We start from the raw sequence: 22,820 nt of genomic DNA, 5'->3' as shown, positions 1-22,820 counted from the left end.
TAAGCACCAGGGTAGCACTTGCTGATTGGTTACAAGCTTACATTCCTGCTTTTTCAAATAAAGATACCTAGAAAAAAAAAAACTGATAATAGACGTAAATTAGAAAGTTGCTTAAATTGCATGCTCTATCTGAATCATGATAGAAAAACCTTCATAGGTACAGACTGGTGAAGCTCCACAAATTCATGTGTCCCCATGTCGAAGCTCACGTATTCCTCCCTACTTGAAACAATTGGTGAGCATTCAAAGATCATCTACTGGATTATGTGTGTTAGGCATACAGAGCGAGAGGTGTACATTTTTGCAGATTTTATACACAGTTTAAACCAGGGCTCGACAAACCCAGGAGCCATTTTATCCCTGGCTCCTAACTTTTTGGGTTATTCTTCATATATCTATATAGAAATACCACTGCCTGGCTCCTAAATATTCTTACTGGCTCCTAAATTTTAAACAGATTTGTTGACCCCCTGGTTTAAACTTTTCATATCCTATATTAAAAAGCCAAGTGATGACAAGCTTCACCATCTGGTACCTGTAAGAGACTGACTCTAAACAGAGGTGCAGGAAGAAAATTATATGGTGATTAGTAACAATGTTTTTGCAGTTGTGAACAACACTTATGTCCTTGTTAAGTGATGAATGTAAAAATGACGTGCTTTAACAAATTTAAAAGGGTATGAAGCCCGCATTTTTTTTTTTCTTTCTTTCGTAATTCAGGTAGAGCATGCAATTTTAAAGTGAAAGTCAATTTTGATGAATTAGTGCCCGGTTTTTAATATTCCTATTAAAAACAAGGGCACTTTAATTCATCAAAATTGACATTTCACTCGTTTTCTTCAAAAACTTACTTTTTAATCCTTGCAGCCGCTCCAGAACTTCCTCCGCCCGTCGCAAGCCGTCTTTGCGGGTCCAAAATGACTAATCCGGCTTCCTCCAATCACGGCGTTGCATCAGGTCATGATTCCCCCGGAGGAAGCCGTGATTGGTTGAAGCCGGAATTCGTCATTTCTGACGTCTGCAGAGGCTTCCGACGGCCGTGGGAATCGCTGGAGCGGCTGCAAGGATTAAAAGGTAAGTTCTTGAAGAAAACGAGTGAAATGTCAATTTTGATGAATTAAAGTGCCCTTGCTTTTAATAGGATTATTAAAAACCGGGCACTAATTCATCAAAATTGACCTTCACTTTAAGAAATTTTCTAATTTACTTCTATTATCAATTTTTCTTCGTTCTCTTTGTATCTTTATTTGAAAAGCAGGAATGTAAGCTTTGGAGACGGCCCATTTTTAGTGCAGCACTTGGGTAGTGATTGCTGGCTAAATGTAGCCACCAATCGGCAAGCGCCACCCAGGGTGCTGAGCCAAAAATTGATAATAGAAAGTATCTTAAAATTGCATGCTCTATCTGAATAATGAAAGAAAACAAATGTTTCATATACCCTTTTTTTTTTTTTTTTTTTTTTTTGTAATATTTTAGATACTATTGAAATAATTACATACTTTTAGTTTTAATGTAAGATTTAAAAAAAGATAATGCTTTTAAGATACAGTATTTATGAATTCAATTTATTGAGTCAACTAGGTATGTGCGCATATTAATTTAGTTATTAGATTACAATTGTCTGTGTATGTCTTTCTTTTTTTTTATACACTATTGCTTGCCTGGCACAATACTTCAGTTATCTGTCTGCTCAGCGTATCCCATATTTTTGTCTCTTCAGGAAGCCACCAGTGTGAGTAGGAACCCTGCTGTGGTACATCATCAAACATTCACACGAAGCCCAAGATCACATTTAGTAGAACTGACACTTGATGCCAGTGCACCTGTTCATTTAAAGAGACAACAACTTGAATATCAAGTTATAAAAAAAATATACCGGAACAACTTTTAAAACAACATTAGCTGATATTTTAAATACTGTTGCAGGCTTGAGGGAATGGGGACCAATAAATCCACCTCCCTTGAAAGAACCAGCAAATAAAAGCTATTAATTTGACCACTTTTCCATTTGTTGACCGTTTGGGACCAGGGCTATTTTTACATACAGTTTTTCTCGCCAATAAATGGACTTTCTAAAGATACCATTATTTTTATCATATCTTATAATTTACTATAAATTTTTTTATAAAATGTGATGAAAAAATGGGGGAAAAAAAACACTTTTTCTAACTTTGACCCCCAAAATCTGTTGCACATCTACACATCAAAAACACCCGTGCTAAATAGTTTCTACATTTTGTCCTGAGTTTAGAAATACCCAATATTTACATGTTCTTTGCTTCTTTTTTTTTTTTGCAAGTTATAGGGCAATAAATACAAGTAGCACTTTGCTATTTCCGAACCATTTTTTTTTTCTCTCAAAATTACCGATAGTTACATTGGAACACTGATTGATATCTGTCATGAATCCCTGAATAACCCTTCACATGTGTATATAATTTTTTTTTTTGTAGTGGACAACCCAAAGTATTGATCTAGGCCCATTTTGGTATATTTCATGCCACCATTTCACTGCCAAATTCGATCAAATAAAAAAAAAAGTGTTAACTTTTTCACTAACTTTGGGTTTCTCACTGAAATTATTTACTAACAGCTTGTGCAATTATGGCATTGTAAATATATATATATATAATATATTCTGCTGTGTAGGATCCTTTTCCCCCCCCCCCAAGAGCTCTCTAAGCCTCCCCCCACTGCACTGATGTTTGACAAGGAAATTTGGCTCACAATCCATGTTCCAAATTATCCAAAAGGTGCTCAGTGGGGTTGAGGTCTTCGGGGCTCTCAACTTCCTCCACACCAAACTTGTCAAACCGTGTCTTCATTTACCTCTCATAAGGCACAGGGGCACAGTTATGCTGGAACAAGAAAGGGCTTTCCCCAAACTGTTTCCACAAAGTTTGAATCGCCCAACTTTCTAAAATGGTTTTTGTATTCTGTAGCATTAAAATGACCCTTCACTGGAACTAAGGGGTCTAGCCCAAACCATGAAAAACCACCATAGACCATTATCCCTCCTTCACCAAACTTTACAGTAGACACTATACATTCTGGTAGGTAGCATTCTCCTGGCACCCGCAATACCCAGATTCTTCCTTCATACTGCCAGATAGTAAAGCCTGATTGATCCAGAGAACACATTTCCAGTGGCAGCTTGCTTTACACCAATGCTTGGCATTTCATGACGCTCCCGACAGTGTTATTGTGCTGTTGTTGCTTCCACTCTGGGTTTGCATGGTCTACCCTTTCAATAGCTGGGCTATTGTTGCTCCTAAATGCTACTTCACAAAAAGCACTTACAATTGACTGGGACTGATCTAGTAGGTTAGAAATGTCACAAACTGACTTGTGGTAAAGGTGGCATCCTATGATGATGCTACATTTTTAAAGCAGTGACGTGCAGTGAGGTCAAAGGCTGGTGAGGCACTATTTATCATACGCCAGAGAAACGCATATATGAACCCAGTAGAGGTAGCATAAATTAAACTAAAGCATTATTTCTCAACCTCGGGCCTCAAGTACCACGAACAGGGCAGGTTTTCTTTATAGCTGAACCAGTGCACAGGTGACATTAGCTGATGAGTGATAGCAAGTTACTAACCATGGTGTTGCTGATCAGCGGATTACTTCACCTGTGCACCAGTTCAGCTATTATGAAAACCTGGCCTGTTTGGGGGTACTTGAGGCCCGTGGTTAAGAAACACTGCACTAAAGCACAAGCTCATATAAAATGTTTATTACCAGCAGATAAAATCATGTAGTAAACTTAATGCATATATCTCAAATACAGCTCCAATACCAGCGGATAAAATCATGTAGTACTGTAATGCATATATCTCAAATTCAGCTCCAATACCAGCAGATCAAATCATGTAGTAATGTAAAGCATATATCTCAAATTTAGCTCCAATACCAGCAGATATAGTAAAGTAATGCTATCAATCTCCCAAAAAAAAAATAAAAAAAAAATTATACACACACCCCACAAAGCCATTTTTATTGTTGGAATTAAACACATTGCTTAATATAAAGGACAGTATATGTGTGTGTGTGTATATAGATATATATAATTTTCAGATATATCTTCCACTCTACTTGCCTGGTGTGGGTCTAATAATCTATAAGTCACATGATCTTAAGTATTTATTGAAACCAGGGCAGCCACTGAGCGTCAGTTAAAGTGCGAGTCAAATATTTCTCATTTCAGCATTAAATGTCTCAAAATAGTTGTCCCACTTATTTTAATGATTTTTTTCTGCAATGATGCATTAAAGGGACACTGAACCCAAATTTTTGTGATTCAGATAGAGCATGCAACTTTCAAATTTACTCCTATTATCAATTTTTCTTCATTCTTTCTATCTTTAAAATTTGAAAAAGAAGGCATCTAAGCTAAGGAGCCAGGCAATTTTTGGTTTAGGCCCTGGACAGCACTTGTTTATTGGTGGGTGAATTTATCCACCAAACAGCAAGAACAACCTAGGTTGTTCACCAAAAATGGTCCGGCATCTAAACTTACATTCTTGCTTTTCAAATAAAGATATCAAGAGAATGAAGAAAATGTGATAATAGGAGTAAATTAGAAAGTTGCTTAAAATTGCATGCTCTTTCTGAATCACAAAAGAAAAACGCTTGTGTTCAGTGTCCCTTTAATGTAATATAACCGCCTCATTTTGTGGAGCAATATAAATGCTACAGCACATACACAAGCGGCATTGCATATAATTATTTGTGATCAGCTGAATCACTGCACCTGGCACATCAAGCCAGCATACAGTCACACTAAGTGTTTGCTGAGTGTTTACGGTAAAACTGGTTTGAATGATGATTTTCTTTAGACTGGGCAATAACTCGGTTTTAGGAATTGTATTGCCCAGTACATCAAGAGCTTGAAAGCCGTCCTCCATTATGTTGCTCGGCTTCTCCATGTTGCGCAACACAAGGGTAGTGCTTGTGACCACACAACCCGGCTACCTTTCATTACCCGTGTGTTAAAGGGACACTGAACCCAAATTTTTTTCTTTTGTGATTCAGAAAGAGCATGCAATTTTAAACAACGTTCTAATTTACTTCTATTATCAATTGTTCTTCATTCTCTTGCTATCTTTATTGGAAAAAGATGGCACCTAAGTTTTTTTTTTTTTTTTTTTTTTTTTTTTTTTTGTTCAGTACTGTGGACAGCACTTTTTTATTGGTGAATGAATTTAACCACCAATCAGCAAGAACAACTAAGGTTGTTCACCAAAAATGGGCCGGCATCTAAACTTACATTCTTGCATTTCAGATAAAGATTCCAAGAGAATGAAGAAAATTTGATAATAGGAGTAAATTAGAAAGTTGCTTAAAATTGCATGCTCTATCTGAATCACGAAAGAAAAAAAAATTGGTTTCAGTGTCCCTTTAAGCAGCATAATGGAGGCCAGTGAAGGGCGGAGAGGTTAATTTGGGAGCGCAGGTCCCTGAAAATAACTCAGACATACAAGGATTTGGAACAGTACAACAGGATTATTTCCATAAAGGTGCCACCAATGCCCGATAACCAGCTTTACAGGTAAAAAAAAGTCAGATATCCCTCCAATAGACCCGGAAGTGATTAAACATTTAGAAATCCATGTTCACGATGTAACTTTTAAAGGTGATTAAATTATGAAAAGCACTATTCAGAACATGACTTAGAGATTCAGTAGATAGTGTTTGTTTTTCTTTAACGTTAAACTTTAATAAAATACCTTATCTTTTAATCTTGCCGCCTGTGAAAAAGTGCAAGCCAAAAGTTTTTTGCCGTGATGCTTGCATGATGACATCATGATCATCTTAGTAGGGCCCGTGCTCAACTCCATCCTCACTTGTCTCTCCCAAATGTTTCCGGAGTATACAACAAATTGTTTCCCCTTCTAAGAGGCTGCTATGTGAGCGGCCTGAAATGGGTTTTTAATGGCAGTGCTAAGCCAGTGGGTGGCACTGGTGCACGAGTCTTAAAGGCAACATATTATTAGTTATGTTGTGCTATGGAGAGAGGCCGACCTGCTCACGGCTTCACTCCATAGCTTAACATATACCCCATATGACAGATGAGGCCCTGCCCTGCACATCACTGAGTTTTTCAGTACAACCCATTATACTGCCATTATTTGTCTATGGAGTTTTTATGGCCATGTGCTGGATTTTATGCACTTGTTAGCAACGGGTGTGGCTGAATCACCAGAACTCAATAATTATTAGGGGTGTCGATATACTTTTAGCCATAAAGTGAACTTTGCAAGAAGTGATAATTTCTTTTAACTCAAAATGTAATTCCCCATCAATGAACTTGCTGTGCTATATATTATGCTTTTGACCAATTTAATACAATTAGGTATGTTAATTACAGCAACCACTAGCAATGGAGTAAAAAAGATAAATGAAGAGAGCCTCCATAAGTCTAGACCAGTGTCCCCCCCCCCCCCCCCCCCGAAAATGTATTGGGTTATTCAGTAATAAGTTAAAAAGCTGTGTTTTGGGCTTTATGAAGTCCTTTTAGCTGTTCAGTTTAATAAGTAAAAAATGTCCTGAAAATGTTTTGCTAAGTATTGTGGTTTACATGATCATCTTGAATAGGGCTGTCAGATGTCAAGTCATTCGATAATGAGTTCTTGCTATCAATAAAGGAAAATAACTGTGGTCACATAGATATTGAAAAGTCTCATTGGCCGCCATTTTTATGCTAATATTTTACAAATGATAGCAACCCTACATTTTAAGTTGTGTCCCTTTTTAAATCCATGCTGATTAACGCACTTGCAGCAGTGATGAACTCTTTGATTACTCCTTATATACTCTATAGGCTGCCACATATAAAGAGGATTGGGCAATATTAAAGAATGCTTTGAGTAAAAGCTTTATTTATGGAAGCATCTGTGAATATGTATAATTATATTTGATTATTTCACTGTCTTTATTTGTTAATAATTTTATTTTAAACCCTCCACCAATTTTAGACACATTTTTATATGCACTCTCTCGTTTTAAAAAATTATTTTGTCAACAAATTTAATGACGGGTCAATCTGGCTTTCTCATGTTTTTAAATATTTATTTTTTTCTGATGGTGGGAATGCTTAAAGGGACACTAAACCCAAAAAAAATCTTTCATGATTCAGGTAGAAAATACAATTTTAAATAACTTTCCAAATTACTTCTATTATCTAATTTGCTTCATTTTTAAGATATCCTTTGCTGAAGAAATAGCAATTCACATGGATGAGCCAATCACACGAGGCATCTATGTGCATCTACCAATCAGCAGCTAATCAGCATATCTAGATATGCTTTTCAGCAAAGAATATCAAGAGAATGAAGAGAATTAAATTATATAATAGAAGTAAATTAGAAAGTTGTTTAAAATTGTATTCTCTATCTAAATCATGAAAAAAAAAAATGGGTTACATGTCCCTTTGTTTTCTTTTCCTTTTCTTTTCTCGCACCTTTTAACACCCAACAAATAATCATCCTTATTTGAGCTAGCTGAAACTCACAACTGAATGAATTGTTTGTGACAAGGTTTTATTTTATCCAAAGCTTATTCTTTTTATGATTTGTCAAATGACCTGTATAGTTTTCTCCCTGGTTAATTTTTCTCAGGGCAAACATTGATATATAACTTTTTTTTTTTTTTTTTTTTTTTTTTTTTCTCTGCACATTCCACATGTTTAGTCACCTGGTTCTATTCTGGAATATTCCAGTTCAAAAACACACAAATTATCTTGTTACATAGTAACGTTTTAAAGGGACATTGCAGCTATAATGTTCTTACATGTATTTTTGAAAACCATAGAAGAATATTTCTTTTTTTTCTTTGAATTAAATGGATATAAAAGGGCAAATAGAAAATTCTTGAGCATTTTATTACTATTGCATGCATGTATCTAATGTTTAACCTCAGCAAGCACATGGGTAACATCTGCTTCAGTGCAGAAATGCACTACTGGGACCCAGTAAAATGCATTTGGTGAACTAATGACGAGGTATATTTTCTGTAGCCACTAATCAACGACTAGCTCCCAGTAGTGCATTGTTACTCCTTATCCTACCTAGTCGTGCTTTTCAACAAAGAATATCTAGGGAACAAATTAAATTTGATAACAAATGTAAATTGTAAGTTATCAAAAAGTTGCATGCTATTTCTGAATCATGAAAGTGTAGTTTTGACTTTTGTGTCCTTAAAGGTTTAAAAGCACAATCAAGAGTAAAACCTTATATTGGGTCCGGTAAGCTACAGATTTATTTTACATTAGCTATCCATATAAATGCTTTAGAGAAAAAAAAGATGGCATCTAGATCAGGGTTTCCAGACTGCCATCCTCATAACCCAATAACAGGGCAGACTTTCAGAAAGTCTGCACTACAGCACAGGGGATATTATCAGTTGCCCAGTAATTGTGGTTATCTAATTAGTTTGACCTATTAATGAATCCTGACGACTGTAGTTGGAAATACATGATCTAGATAAGTTGTCAGCTGCTTCATTTGCTCATAGAGATATGTAAAAGTAGTAGAACTTGGAGTATAGTTTAACCCCTTAGTGACCAGACCACTTTTCCATTTGTTGACTGTTTGGGACCAGGGCTTTTTTTTACATTTCTGCTGTGTTTGTGTTTAGCCGTAATTTTCCTCTTACTCATTTACTGTACCCACACATATTTATATACCGTTTTTTTTCTCGCCATTAAATGGACTTTCTAAAGATATTATTTTCAAGATATCTTATAATTTTACTATTAAAAAATGTATAAAATATGATGAAAAAATAGGGAAAAAAAACACACTTTTTCTAAATTTGACCCCCCCAAATTATGTAACCAATCTACAACCACCAAAAAACACCCATGTCTAATAATTTTCTAAATTTTGTCCTGAGTTTAGAAATACCCAATGTTTACATCTTCTTTGCTTTTTTTGTAAGTTATAGGGCACGAAGTACAAGTAGCTATTTCCAAACCATTTTTTTTTTCAACATTAGTGATAGTTACATTTTAACACTATCTGTCAGAAATCCCTGAAAAACCCTTCACACGAATATATTTTTTAAAAGAAGACAACCTAAGGTATTGGGGTATTTTGACTCTTTTTTTTTTTTCAGGCAACCATTTTACCACCAATCCATGCAAAATTATTTGGGAAAAATAAAGTGGTGATTTTTTTGACAAAATAACTTTCTAAGAAAATGTATTCTTAAATTGCTAAGGGTTACCGCCAAATAACTCTCCAATATGTGTTCAGCAACATCTCCTGAGTACAGTGATACCACCCATGTATAGGTGTGTCGGGTTCTCTGGGGGTTGAAAGACCTTATTTTTAGGGGGCGCATTCCAGTTTTCCAACTTGGAATTTTCATATCTGTCATCATGCACCCATGTCCTATTTGGGACATTTCTGAAGCTGGCCAATGTAATTTACCCCATCAAACCATATATTTTTGAAACGTAGACACCCTAGGGTATTTGAAATGCACTTTCCATGCACTCATTCAAACAACAGTCTTTGTCAAACTATTGGGCAGTCATTTTTTTGTTATATTTCACACATGTAATTTAGGCATAGATTCTCAGCTCCTGTTATGTTTTACTGCCAAAGAAGACCCCAATATGTGTTCAGCAACATCTAAGTACAGTGATACCACCTATGCATAGGTTTGTTGGCTTGTTTGGGGAGTGCAATGCTAAACTTCTGACGTGTTTTGTGATTTTTTTTTTTTTTTTTTCTTCTCATTTTACATATCTTCTTTGCCTATCGTCTTTTTGAGGGCCTTTTTACATACCCCAATTTATTTGCTTGCCACAAATGTGCATATATTTGAAAAGTTGACACTCCAAGATATTGTATATGGTGTGCTTTGATGCAACTGTTTTGGCCCAAAAAAATGGAGAAAGTGTATGGTGGTAATTTTTCAATCTTCATTTTGACACACACATTGCTTTTTGACTATGATTTAAGAGAGCCTGTTGTAAGTTATTGCAAGAAAACACTCCAGGTTGTTTTCTGAAAGACCTCCTGAGTAAACCTATGCCCCCCCATGCATAGGTTTGCCAGGAGTTTGGGAGGATTCAGTTACAATTGTATGACTTGTAATTTGAGTTGAAAGTGAGAGTATTTCTTCTGATAGGCCTATTTTTAGTTTGCCATGAAAGTGTATACATTTGAAACATTGTCACCCCAAGGTATTGTATATGGGGTGCTTTGATGCAACCGTTTTAGCCAAAAAAATTGGAGAAAGTGTATGGTGGTAATTTTTCAATCTTCATTGACTATGATTTAGGAGAGCCTGTTGTAAGTTATTGCAAGAAAACACTCCAGGTTGTTTTCTGCAAGACCCCCTGAGTACACCCATGCCCCCCATGCATAGGTTTGACAGGGATTTTGGTAATATACAGCACTAATTTTAGAACTTATAAAAAAATAGAACAGCATAATTTAGAAATCTGGCACAGTAACAGTAAAAAAACCAAAAATAAACAAACTCGGTAACAGTAAACGTAACCAACCCCCCCCAAAAAAAACCAAACAAACAAAAAACAACCAAAAAACAAAAACGGCAAATGTAAATCAAATTTAAAAATTTACCAGTGTGTGTGTGATACCGCTTAAAGCAGTCCCCAATGCATAGTCCAGGCTGTCCAGCACAATCAGGACAGTAAAAGGTGGTGTCCCTTCTCTGACCCCTCTTGGTGCAGACTGCATTTTTTTCTGAGGATTCTGCTTCGCCGCAGTAGGGGGGATTTTGAAAATAAAAGGAGTAGCCCCAACTCTGCTCTCTCCCATCACCGCCCAGGGATCAGGTGCATCTTGGTACAAAATCTCTGAAATGATCTGGAGCTGAAACTGTAAAAAAAGTCAGTTTCATCCCGGGGTTTCCTTTTTTGAACAACAAAAAAGCATTGTAGGTTGCAATCTGCATTAAGTAAATTGCAATATTTTTGTACCAGGCTGTTATCTTTAGCATAATTAGGTAGGGCTGCAGCAGCTGATCAAACCCACCCATAAGCCTCGATGCTCTCAGCTCTGCCACGTACAGAGAACTCCACAGTCCTCTCATTTTGGATGGTGGTAAGATGGTACACATCCTTCTTGTCTCTGTACTTAACTGTCAACAGCTCCTCTTGTCGCAGAGCTGAGGTCTCCCCCCTTTGTAGCCGGGTGCGTGCAAGTTGTCCTGGGAAACCTGCACGGTTCTTTTTAATTGTACCACAAGCTACTGTATCAAAGCAATACAGTAGCTTGAACAAAAGGACACTTGTAGAAAAATGATCTAAATGCAAGTGGTACCCTTTGTTCATTGGGGTAATATCAGGTCCCAGACAATCTTGCCATTGGTTCCCATATGTTCTGGGCAACCTGGAGGGTCAAGGGGGCTATCCTTTCCCTCATACACCCGGAAGGCCTGAATATACCCAGTCTCGCTCTCACAGAGCTTATACACCTTTACTCCATATCTGGAGCGCTTGGAAGGAATATACTGCTTGAATCCCAGCCTTCCCTTTATACTTCATCAGGGATTCATCCACGCATATATTCCTTCCAGGTGTATAAGCCTCTGCAAACCTGGCAGTAAAGTGGGTAATCGGGGGCGGATTTTATACAGCCTGTCAAACTGGGGATGCTCCCTAGGTGGGCACAGGCTGTTGTCGCTGAAGTGCATGAAATGTAGAATCATTTCATACCTCTTCTTTGACATACACTGGGAGAAAATGGGGGTAGAGTAAATGTGGTTACTGCTCCAGTAGGAGCGGATGGAGGGTTTCTTTATGATGCCCATCAGCATAGTCAATGCCCAGAATTCTTTAAATTCTTACACATTGATGGGGGCCCATTGCTGCTTTGCCAAATATGAGTCAGGCTTTGTAGCATGGAACTGATGGGCATATAAATTAGTTTGGGCGACAATGTTCCCCAATACATCATTGCCCAGGAACACCTCCATAAACTGTTGGGGGCTAAATCCTGCCACATCCACATTGATGCCAGGATTTGCTGTGAAGGGTGGGATATCTGGCCTCTGGTGATGAGGAATTACCCACCCTTCAACGGCAGCTGGAGCAACACGTCTCCTTCTGGCAGGGGACAGTTGAGACTGTATCTAATGATGTATCTGAGCATAGAGGCGTCTGACTCCGACGCAAGGATGGCATATGCCTCCTCAGCACTATATGTTCTCTGTGACATGATTTATTTTTATCTGTCACAGAGAAGAAAAAAAAAATGAACCCCTAAAAATAAAATAAAAAATGCACAGCTTCCAGCGCTCAGATTACCCGAGGATGTGTCGGGCACGTCCTTGGTCCTTAACTGTATTTTTTTTTTTTTTGTAGCACGTGCCTGACACGTCCTCTGTCGCCAAGGGGTTAAAAGGACATGAAACCCAATTTTTTTTTTTATCATGATTTATGCAGAGAATACAATTTTTATAAAAGTTTCCAATTTACCTTTATTATTAAATGTGCTTTGTTCTCTTGTTTTTCTTTGTTGAAAAGGTATCTAGATAGGTAGTGTGCACATGCCATGAGCAGTACATGACAGAAAATAGTGCTGCCATCTAGTGCTCTTGCTAATGTATAAAATTGTTGCAAAACTGCTGCCATATAGCTCTGCAGACATGTTAACACTCCTGAGCTTACCTTCCTGCATATTAACAAAGGATAACGAGAAATCAAAGAGAATTTCATTATAGCAGTACAATGGAAAGTTGTTTTAAAATGGTATGTTCTAGCTTGACATGCTTAGGAGCAAGATCTGTGTGTGGTGTTTTTATTTTTTTTATTTTATACAAAATTATAGTACTTATCACATCATATAGTTTAAAAATTGGAAATACAACTTTAATTTGTACAATTTAAAATTGTTGGTTTTATCCAACACATTCAGTAACATAAAAAATGGTTTATGAAATAGCAATTTTTTTATTTTATTTTTTACCAAAGATCCAATAATCGATTTGATTTTGGACACTTTTTTGCTAATCTACAAATAATGCCACAATGTTAACTCATAGATGTCTATACAAGTGTTTGTGCAAAATAGAATGTGTATGTATGATAATACATAAATTAATTGTGAAGAAACAAAAAAACCTCTGCACTACGGGGGTATTTAAACAAAACCTGTACGTTAAAGAACCAAACATGCACGGATACATAGAATGGCCCCCTAACGCGTTTCACGCTGCTCTAGTGCTTAATCATAGGTGCTATGATGCAGCATGAAACGTGTCGGGGGGCCATTCCATGTATCCCTGAATGTTTGGTTTTAGTTAAAATAAACATGGTGTGTGTGTTTTTTTTTTTTTTTTTGTTTTGTTGTTTTTTTTTTAAGTAAAATACCCCCGGAGTGCACAGGTTTTTTTGTTCCTTCCCAGTGTCTTTTGCGGATTGGTCCCTACACCTGATGCACCATTTGACTTCTGGGTAATGTCGTTTTCAGTTCCCCCACTACAAAGAAAGCCTATGTGTTCAGTCGTGACAACTTTTGATAACATAACAAAATTATTAGCTAGGCTTTGTATAGGTTTAACTTAACGGATTCCTGTCTTTCAGCCTCATCAACTATGTACAATAGATTTTATATTGAATTGGGTAAAAAATGGCTAAATTTACATGCAAATCACGTATGCTTCAGGCATTCAAGAATAATTTGTTTTTATATTTTGGTGAACTATGTGAAATAAAACAATCCAAAAGTGTGCTAAGTCACAAAAGTGGTTTTGTTCTTAATGGCTTTTTCTTTTTTTCCTTTTTAAATTTTAATAGTGGAACAAAAGTCTTACCAACTTCAACATGGATGAGCTGCAAGATGTCCAGCTTACTGAGATAAAGCCGCTATTGACAGATAAGGTAAGAATGTATGTATAATTTATTATATGGAAAGGTTAGGGGACACTAACATTGGGGTAAAAATAGACTTTCTTTCCTAAGATATGGTGGGTCCACGACATCCTCAATTACTGTTGGGAATAGTACTCCTGGCCAGCAGGAAGAGGCAAAAAGCACCACAGCCAAGCTGTTAAGTGTCACTTCCCTACCCATAAACCCCAGTCATTCTCTTTTCCTCTGTCAATGGAGGAGGTGAAGTTCTGGTGTCTGAAGAAAATTGGATTTCTTTTGCTACAAGCAAGTTTTTTTTGGGGTCTAGCTGTACTCCACGTTAGTCTCTTCAGTAGGGCAGTGGTCGCTTTGGAGCAGTTAGGAACTTCTAAGGTGGGCCTTGCTGAATTTTCCTAACACATTTGCTGCCCATGATATAGAAATCCAGAGTAGGTTTACTCTGATCTTTCTCTTCTACAGGTCTCTGTGAGGAACTGTGTCCTCTCATACCTTGTGTCTGTCTACATGCAGATTGGGCAGGTAAGTGCTTTTTCTTCTAGGTGTGGAGACTATGCACTTAGAGACGCTAAAAATCCTGTTTCATTATTTTAGGACTTAGTTAATACTTGGGTAAGGATTACATTTTGGCATGGTGCAGGCACTTTATTAGCATGTGTGAGACACCCCTTCATCTCAAGCATTAACCCCTTCATCTCTTAAGAGAGTTATGCCTATTTGTTTGTCTTGTTCAGAGAGGGATTGCCTGGTATTTCGGGACTTTACTGTTAAGTCAGGATCAGACTGATATGCTTCAGGAAAGGCACATGTTGAGCAAAAAGAGGCTGCTTCTTGGGTGATAACTAGCCATAGAACAAGCTATTATGCTATTGTTTGTTCCCAGGTTGAGCGCTTCTCTCTTTATTTATGCAAATTATTACACTTAGGGAAGTCTCCCTAAGTGTGATGCGGGAATCAAGAAGTGAACCCGTTGCTCAGTGTGCCTGGAGGGATATGGCTGTACCTCACTGACGAGGCCCACAATAGGCCTAAATGTACGTCTGGGGTTTTGCTGTTTCTCTCGTTCAGAGAGGGATTGCCTGGTATTTTGGGGCTGGACTGTACTGTGAAGTCAGGATCAGACTGATATGCTTCAGGAAAGTTCTTCTCTGTGAAAGGCACATGTTGAGCAAAAATAGGCTGCTTCTTGGGTGGTAACTAGCCAGCGCTGCGGAATCTGTTGGCGCTCTACAAATAGATGATGATGATGACTATTATGCTATTGTTTGTTCCCAGGTTGAGCGCTTCTCTCTTTTTATTAATGCTTATGTGGGCTCTTTCTATTTTCATGAGAGTGAAGGACTGGTAAAAATAGCGTGTTTTTCATCACTAGTATAATTTGGTCTGCTCTGTGCGTAGCTTGTCGGTTAGCTGGTCAGTGTGAGTCCCACTGAGGGTGGAATTCAAAGCGGACCAGGAAATTGTTTTTCGCGCCTTCTGTGGCACAGTAGTTTAGTCCGGTCACGTGTGTGGCTTTCCTGTACTTCGGAGCGGTGTCAGCTGTACAAATCTGCAGTCTTCTGTGCTCGCTTTTTCATTCCGGTTCGTAGGTGCCTCAGTCGAGACTGAGGTGTAGAGTTTCCTGAGGGATTTGTTGGAACGTTTTTCGCTCTCAACTTTTTGCAGGGGACTATTATTCTTTAGCTGAGCTCTTAATTAACGGTTAGAGCAACAGCTTAAGACTTAGACAACTCAGTTGATTCCCATTACATGCATATTTTGAAATATTTGAACATTTCTGATATGGAGCAGGTACCTGCTCTGATGAATGTATGCCTTTTGTGTTAAGAAGCGCAGATTACTTCCCCCCCTATGCAATTCTGTTCCTCATGTGTTAAGAAAACTTTGCAGAGTAAAGAAAAGGTTTTTTGTAATGAGCCTAATGTCTCTCAGGATGATGCTGTTCAGGTTAAACCACAGCCCTCTCCTGTAACGTCCCAAGCCTCAATGGCGACGCATGCTGTGCCCTGCGGTTCCTCTATAGCTCCTGGAGGAGCATTTTTGAAAGCCGAGATTGCTGACCAGGTATCTTCAGCAGTATCTGTGGCATTAGCTGCTTTCCCAAGGTTTAAGGGAAAAACGCAAGAGGAATGTTAGTGACTCAGATAATAAGGTTTCTGATCCAAGCTCTGCTTCCAAAGTTGTTCTGATGAGGAAGATACGTCGGGAGCCTCTGAGGGTGAAATCTCAGATTCAGACAGTATAATTCCTTCATCTGAGGCGGAAGTGGTATACTTCAGATTTTAGCTTGAACACCTTTGTTTACTGTTAAAGGAGGTTTTGGCTACGTTAGATTACTCGGATACCCCTGTTGTTGTCATTCCTAAGAAATCTAGTAAACGTAATAGTTCCTTTCTCTTCGGAGGTATTTTTTTCTGTTCCAGACTGTGCTTCGGAGATTATTACACAGGAATGGGAGAAGCCAGGGGTGGCTTTTTCCCTGTCTCCTAATTTTAAGAAGATGGTTTCCTTTCGCTGACTCCATTAAAGAACCATGGCTCACTGTACCTAAAGTAGAAGGGGCAATTTCTACCCTGGCCTAGAGAACTACTATTCCTATTGAGGTCAGTTGCTCTTTAAGGACCCAATGGATAAAAACTTGGAGGCTTATTTGAAGAAGATATATATTCATCAAGGCCTCCAATAGCAACCTGCGGTGTGTATTGCCACTGTGACAAGTGCGGCATCCTATTGGTTTGACGACTTGTCTGATTCTCTTCAGGTAGAGACTCCTTTGGATGAGATCCAAGACAGGATTAAGGCTTTTAAACTAAGTTCCTTTATTTCGGATGCTATTTTGCAGGTTGTTAGACTGGGTGCAAAGACATCTGTTTCTCCAACATAGGTGTGTCCGGTCCACGGCGTCATCCTTACTTGTGGGATATTCTCTTCCCCAACAGGAAATGGCAAAGAGCCCAGCAAAGCTGGTCACATGATCCCTCATAGGCTCCGCCTACCCCAGTCATTCTCTTTGCCGTTGTACAGGCAACATCTCCACGGAGATGGCTTAGAGTTTTTTAGTGTTTAACTGTAGTTTTTTATTATTCAATCAAGAGTTTGTTATTTTAAAATAGTGCTGGTATGTACTATTTACTCTGAAACAGAAAAGAGATGAAGATTTCTGTTTGTATGAGGAAAATGATTTTAGCAACCATTACTAAAATCCATGGCTGTTCCACACAGGACTGTTGAGAGGAATTAACTTCAGTTGGGGGAACAGTGAGCAGTCTTTTGCTGCTTGAGGTATGACACATTCTAACAAGACGATGTAATGCTGGAAGCTGTCATTTTCCCTATGGGATCCGGTAAGCCATTTTTATTCAGACAGTAAATAAGGGCTTCACAAGGGCTTATTAAGACTGTAGACATTTTCTGGGCTAAATCGATTCATATATTACACATATTTAGCCTTGAGGAATCATTTAATCTGGGTATTTTTGTTAAATAATATCGGCAGGCACTGTTTTAGACACCTTATTCTCTAGGGGCTTTCCCTAATCATAGGCAGAGCCTCATTTTCGCGCCGGTATTGCGCACTTGTTTTTGAGAAGCATGACATGCAGTCGCATGTGTGAGGAGCTCTGATACATAGAAAAGACTTTCTGAAGGCGTCATTTGGTATCGTATTCCCCTTTGGGCTTGGTTGGGTCTCAGCAAAGCAGATACCAGGGACTGTAAAGGGGTTAAAGTTAACAACGGCTCCGGTTCCGTTATTTTAAGGGTTAAAGCTTCCAAATTTGGTGTGCAATACTTTTAAGGCTTTAACAATTCCTTCATACTTTTTCGCAATTGCAGTAATAAAGTGTGTTCAGTTTAAAATTTAAAGTGACAGTAACGGTTTTATTTTAAAACGTTTTTTGTACTTTGTTATCAAGTTTATGCCTGTTTAACATGTCTGAACTACCAGATAGACTGTGTTCTGAATGTGGGGAAGCCAAGGTTCCTTCTCATTTAAATAAATGTGATTTATGTGACACTGAAAATGATGCCCAAGATGATTCCTCAAGTGAGGGGAGTAAGCATGGTACTGCATCATTCCCTCCTTCGTCTACACGAGTCTTGCCCACTCAGGAGGCCCCTAGTACATCTAGCGCGCCAATACTCCTTACTATGCAACAATTAACGGCTGTAATGGATAATTCTATCAAAAACATTTTAGCCAAAATGCCCACTTATCAGCGTAAGCGCGACTGCTCTGTTTTAGATACTGAAGAGCATGAGGACGCTGATGATAATGGTTCTGAAATGCCCCTACACCAGTCTGAGGGGGCCAGGGAGGTTTTGTCTGAGGGAGAAATTTCAGATTCAGGGAAAATTTCTCAACAAGCTGAACCCGATGTGATTACATTTAAATTTAAGTTGGAACATCTCCGCGCTCTGCTTAAGGAGGTATTATCCACTCTGGATGATTGTGAGAATTTGATCATCCCAGAGAAACTATGTAAAATGGACAAGTTCCTAGAGGTCCCGGGGCTCCCAGAAGCTTTTCCTATACCCAAGCGGGTGGCGGACATTGTAAATAAAGAATGGGAAAGGCCCGGTATTCCTTTCGTCCCTCCCCCCATATTTAAAAAATTGTTTCCTATGGTCGACCCTAGAAAGGACTTATGGCAGACTGTCCCCAAGGTCGAGGGAGCGGTTTCTACTTTAAACAAACGCACCACTATACCCATAGAAGATAGTTGTGCTTTCAAAGATCCTATGGATAAAAAATTAGAAGGTTTGCTTTAAAAAGATGTTTGTTCAGCAAGGTTACCTTCTACAACCAATTTCATGCATTGTCCCTGTCACTACAGCCGCGTGTTTCTGGTTCGATGAGCTAGTAAAGGCGATCGATAGTGATTCTCCTCCTTATGAGGAGATTATGGACAGAATCCGTGCTCTCAAATTGGCTAATTCTTTCACCCTAGACGCCACTTTGCAATTGGCTAGGTTAGCGGCGAAGAATTCTGGGTTTGCTATTGTGGCGCGTAGAGCGCTTTGGTTGAAATCTTGGTCAGCGGATGCGTCTTCCAAGAACAAACTCCTTAACATTCCTTTCAAGGGGAAAACGCTGTTTGGCCCTGACTTGAAAGAGATTATCTCTGATATCACTGGGGGTAAGGGCCACGCCCTTCCTCAGGATAGGTCTTTCAAGGCCAAAAATAAACCTAATTTTCGTCCCTTTCGTAGAAACGGACCAGCCCCAAGTGCTACGTCCTCTAAGCAAGAGGGTAATACTTCTCAAGCCAAGCCAGCCTGGAGACCAATGCAAGGCTGGAACAAGGGAAAGCAGGCCAAGAAACCTGCCACTGCTACCAAGGCAGCATGAAATGTTGGCCCCCGATCCGGGACCGGATCTGGTGGGGGGCAGACTCTCTCTCTTCGCTCAGGCTTGGGCAAGAGATGTTCTGGATCCTTGGGCACTAGAAATAGTCTCCCAAGGTTATCTTCTGGAATTCAAGGGGCTTCCCCCAAGGGGGAGGTTCCACAGGTCTCAATTGTCTTCAGACCACATAAAAAGACAGGCATTCTTACATTGTGTAGAAGACCTGTTAAAAATGGGAGTGATTCATCCTGTTCCATTAGGAGAACAAGGGATGGGGTTCTACTCCAATCTGTTCATAGTTCCCAAAAAAGAGGGAACGTTCAGACCAATCTTAGATCTCAAGATCTTAAACAAGTTTCTCAAGGTTCCATCGTTCAAAATGGAAACCATTCGAACAATTCTTCCTTCCATCCAGGAAGGTCAATTCATGACCACGGTGGATTTAAAGGATGCGTATCTACATATTCCTATCCACAAGGAACATCATCGGTTCCTAAGGTTCGCATTCCTGGACAAGCATTACCAGTTCGTGGCGCTTCCTTTCGGATTAGCCACTGCTCCAAGGATTTTCACAAAGGTACTAGGGTCCCTTCTAGCGGTGCTAAGACCAAGGGGCATTGCAGTAGTACCTTACTTGGACGACATTCTGATCAAACGTCGTCCCTTCCTCAAGCAAAGGCTCACACGGACATAGTCCTGGCCTTTCTCAGATCTCACGGATGGAAAGTGAACGTGGAAAAGAGTTCTCTATCTCCGTCAACAAGGGTTCCCTTCTTGGGAACAATAATAGACTCCTTAGAAATGAGGATTTTTCTGACAGAGGTCAGAAAAACAAAACTTCTAAACTCTTGTCGGATATTTCATTCCGTTCCTCTTCCTTCCATAGCGCAGTGCATGGAAGTAATAGGTTTGATGGTAGCGGCAATGGACATATTTCCTTTTGCGCGCATTCATCTAAGACCATTACAACTGTGCATGCTCAGTCAGTGGAATGGGGACTATACAGACTTGTCTCCGAAGATACAAGTAAATCAGAGGACCAGAGACTCACTCCGTTGGTGGCTGTCCCTGGACAACCTGTCACAAGGGATGACCTTCCGCAGACCAGAGTGGGTCATTGTCACGACCGACGCCAGTCTGATGGGCTGGGGCGCGGTCTGGGGATCCCTGAAAGCTCAGGGTCTTTGGTCTCGGGAAGAATCTCTTCTACCGATAAATATTCTGGAACTGAGAGCGATATTCAATGCTCTCAAGGCTTGGCCTCAGCTAGCAAAGGCCAAGTTCATACGGTTTCAATCAGACAACATGACGACTGTTGCGTACATCAACCATCAGGGGGGAACAAGGAGTTCCCTGGCGATGGAAGAAGTGACCAAAATCATTCAATGGGCGGAGACTCACTCCTGCCACCTGTCTGCAATCCACATCCCAGGAGTGGAAAATTGGGAAGCGGATTTTCTGAGTCGTCAGACATTACATCCGGGGGAGTGGGAACTCCATCCGGAAATCTTTGCCCTAATTACTCAACTGTGGGGCATTCCAGACATGGATCTGATGGCCTCTCGGCAGAACTTCAAGGTTCCTTGCTACGGGTCCAGATCCAGGGATCCCAAGGCGACTCTAGTAGATGCACTAGTAGCACCTTGGACCTTCAAACTAGCTTATGTATTCCCGCCGTTTCCTCTCATCCCCAGGCTGGTAGCCAGGATCAATCAGGAGAGGGCATCGGTGATCTTGATAGCTCCTGCGTGGCCACGCAGGACTTGGTATGCAGATCTGGTGAATATGTCATCGGCTCCACCATGGAAGCTACCTTTGAGACGAGACCTTCTTGTTCAAGGTCCGTTCGAACATCCGAATCTGGTCTCACTCCAACTGACTGCTTGGAGATTGAACGCTTGATCTTATCAAAACGAGGGTTCTCAGATTCTGTTATTGATACTCTTGTTCAGGCCAGAAAGCCTGTAACTAGAAAAATTTACCACAAAATATGGAAAAAATATATCTGTTGGTGTGAATCTAAAGGATTCCCTTGGGACAAGGTAAAAATTCCTAAGATTCTATCCTTTCTTCAAGAAGGATTGGAGAAAGGATTATCTGCAAGTTCCTTGAAGGGACAGATTTCTGCCTTGTCTGTGTTACTTCACAAAAAGCTGCCAGCTGTGCCAGATGTTCAAGCCTTTGTTCAGGCTCTGGTTAGAATCAAGCCTGTTTACAAACCTTTGACTCCTCCTTGGAGTCTCAACTTAGTTCTTTCAGTTCTTCAGGGGGTTCCGTTTGAACCCTTACATTCCGTTGATATTAAGTTATTATCTTGGAAAGTTTTGTTTTTGGTTGCAATTTCTTCTGCTAGAAGAGTTTCAGAATTATCTGCTCTGCAGTGTTCTCCTCCTTATCTGGTGTTCCATGCAGATAAGGTGGTTTTACGTACTAAACCTGGTTTTCTTCCAAAAGTTGTTTCTAACAAAAACATTAACCAGGAGATAGTCGTGCCTTCTTTGTGTCCGAAACCAGTTTCGAAGAAGGAACGTTTGTTGCACAATTTGGATGTTGTTCGCGCTCTAAAATTCTATTTAGATGCTACAAAGGATTTTAGACAAACATCTTCCTTGTTTGTTGTTTATTCTGGTAAAAGGAGAGGTCAAAAAGCAACTTCTACCTCTCTCTCTTTTTGGATTAAAAGCATCATCAGATTGGCTTACGAGACTGCCGGACGGCAGCCTCCTGAAAGAATCACAGCTCATTCCACTAGGGCTGTGGCTTCCACATGGGCCTTCAAGAACGAGGCTTCTGTTGATCAGATATGTAGGGCAGCGACTTGGTCTTCACTGCACACTTTTACCAAATTTTACAAGTTTGATACTTTTGCTTCTTCTGAGGCTATTTTTGGGAGAAAGGTTTTGCAAGCCGTGGTGCCTTCCATTTAGGTGACCTGATTTGCTCCCTCCCTTCATCCGTGTCCTAAAGCTTTGGTATTGGTTCCCACAAGTAAGGATGACGCCGTGGACCGGACACACCTATGTTGGAGAAAACAGAATTTATGTTTACCTGATAAATTACTTTCTCCAACGGTGTGTCCGGTCCACGGCCCGCCCTGGTTTTTTAATCAGGTCTGATATTTTATTTTCTTTAACTACAGTCACCACGGTATCATATGGTTTCTCCTATGCAAATATTCCTCCTTAACGTCGGTCGAATGACTGGGGTAGGCGGAGCCTAGGAGGGATCATGTGACCAGCTTTGCTGGGCTCTTTGCCATTTCCTGTTGGGGAAGAGAATATCCCACAAGTAAGGATGACGCCGTGGACCGGACACACCGTTGGAGAAAGTAATTTATCAGGTAAACATAAATTCTGTTTTTCTCTGTACTAGCCAATAGGGCATTATGGTTGAAATCTTGGTCAGCGGATGTTTCCTCCTAAGATCAAGCTTCTTGCACTTCCTTACAAGGGGAAGGCCCTGTTTGGGCCTGGTCTGGCGGAAATTATTTCTGACATTACGGGTGGAAAAGGGTGTTTTCTACCGCAAGATAAGAAGAATAGGCCTAAGGGCCGGGTGGAAAAGGGTGTTTTCTACCGCAAGATAAGAAGAATAGGCCTAAGAGCCGTCAGAGTAATTTTCGTT

The 22,820-nt window shown here is 39.7% G+C and overlaps 1 protein-coding gene and 1 long non-coding RNA gene across 4 annotated transcripts in view; both read left to right on the top strand.

Moving 5' to 3' along the window:
- Positions 1-22,820, top strand: part of NDRG3 (NDRG family member 3) — a 398,435-nt gene that overhangs the window by 6,152 nt on the left and 369,463 nt on the right. For all 3 annotated transcript variants that reach the window (XM_053721374.1, XM_053721302.1, XM_053721225.1), the window contains exon 2: positions 13,778-13,861. In XM_053721374.1, the coding sequence (XP_053577349.1) occupies positions 13,805-13,861 (57 nt within the window). In that variant the 5' untranslated portion in view covers positions 13,778-13,804. The remainder of the gene's footprint in view (positions 1-13,777; positions 13,862-22,820) is intronic.
- On the top strand, positions 1,039-2,081 carry LOC128666710 (uncharacterized). The gene is made up of 2 exons (XR_008403264.1): positions 1,039-1,074; positions 1,721-2,081. It is a non-coding gene; the product is annotated as an uncharacterized LOC128666710 (long non-coding RNA).

Source organism: Bombina bombina, chromosome 1 (assembly GCF_027579735.1).
Source record: "Bombina bombina isolate aBomBom1 chromosome 1, aBomBom1.pri, whole genome shotgun sequence".
Classification (NCBI taxonomy): Eukaryota; Metazoa; Chordata; class Amphibia; order Anura; family Bombinatoridae; genus Bombina; species Bombina bombina.
This window is presented reverse-complemented; position numbering and strand designations above follow the sequence as displayed.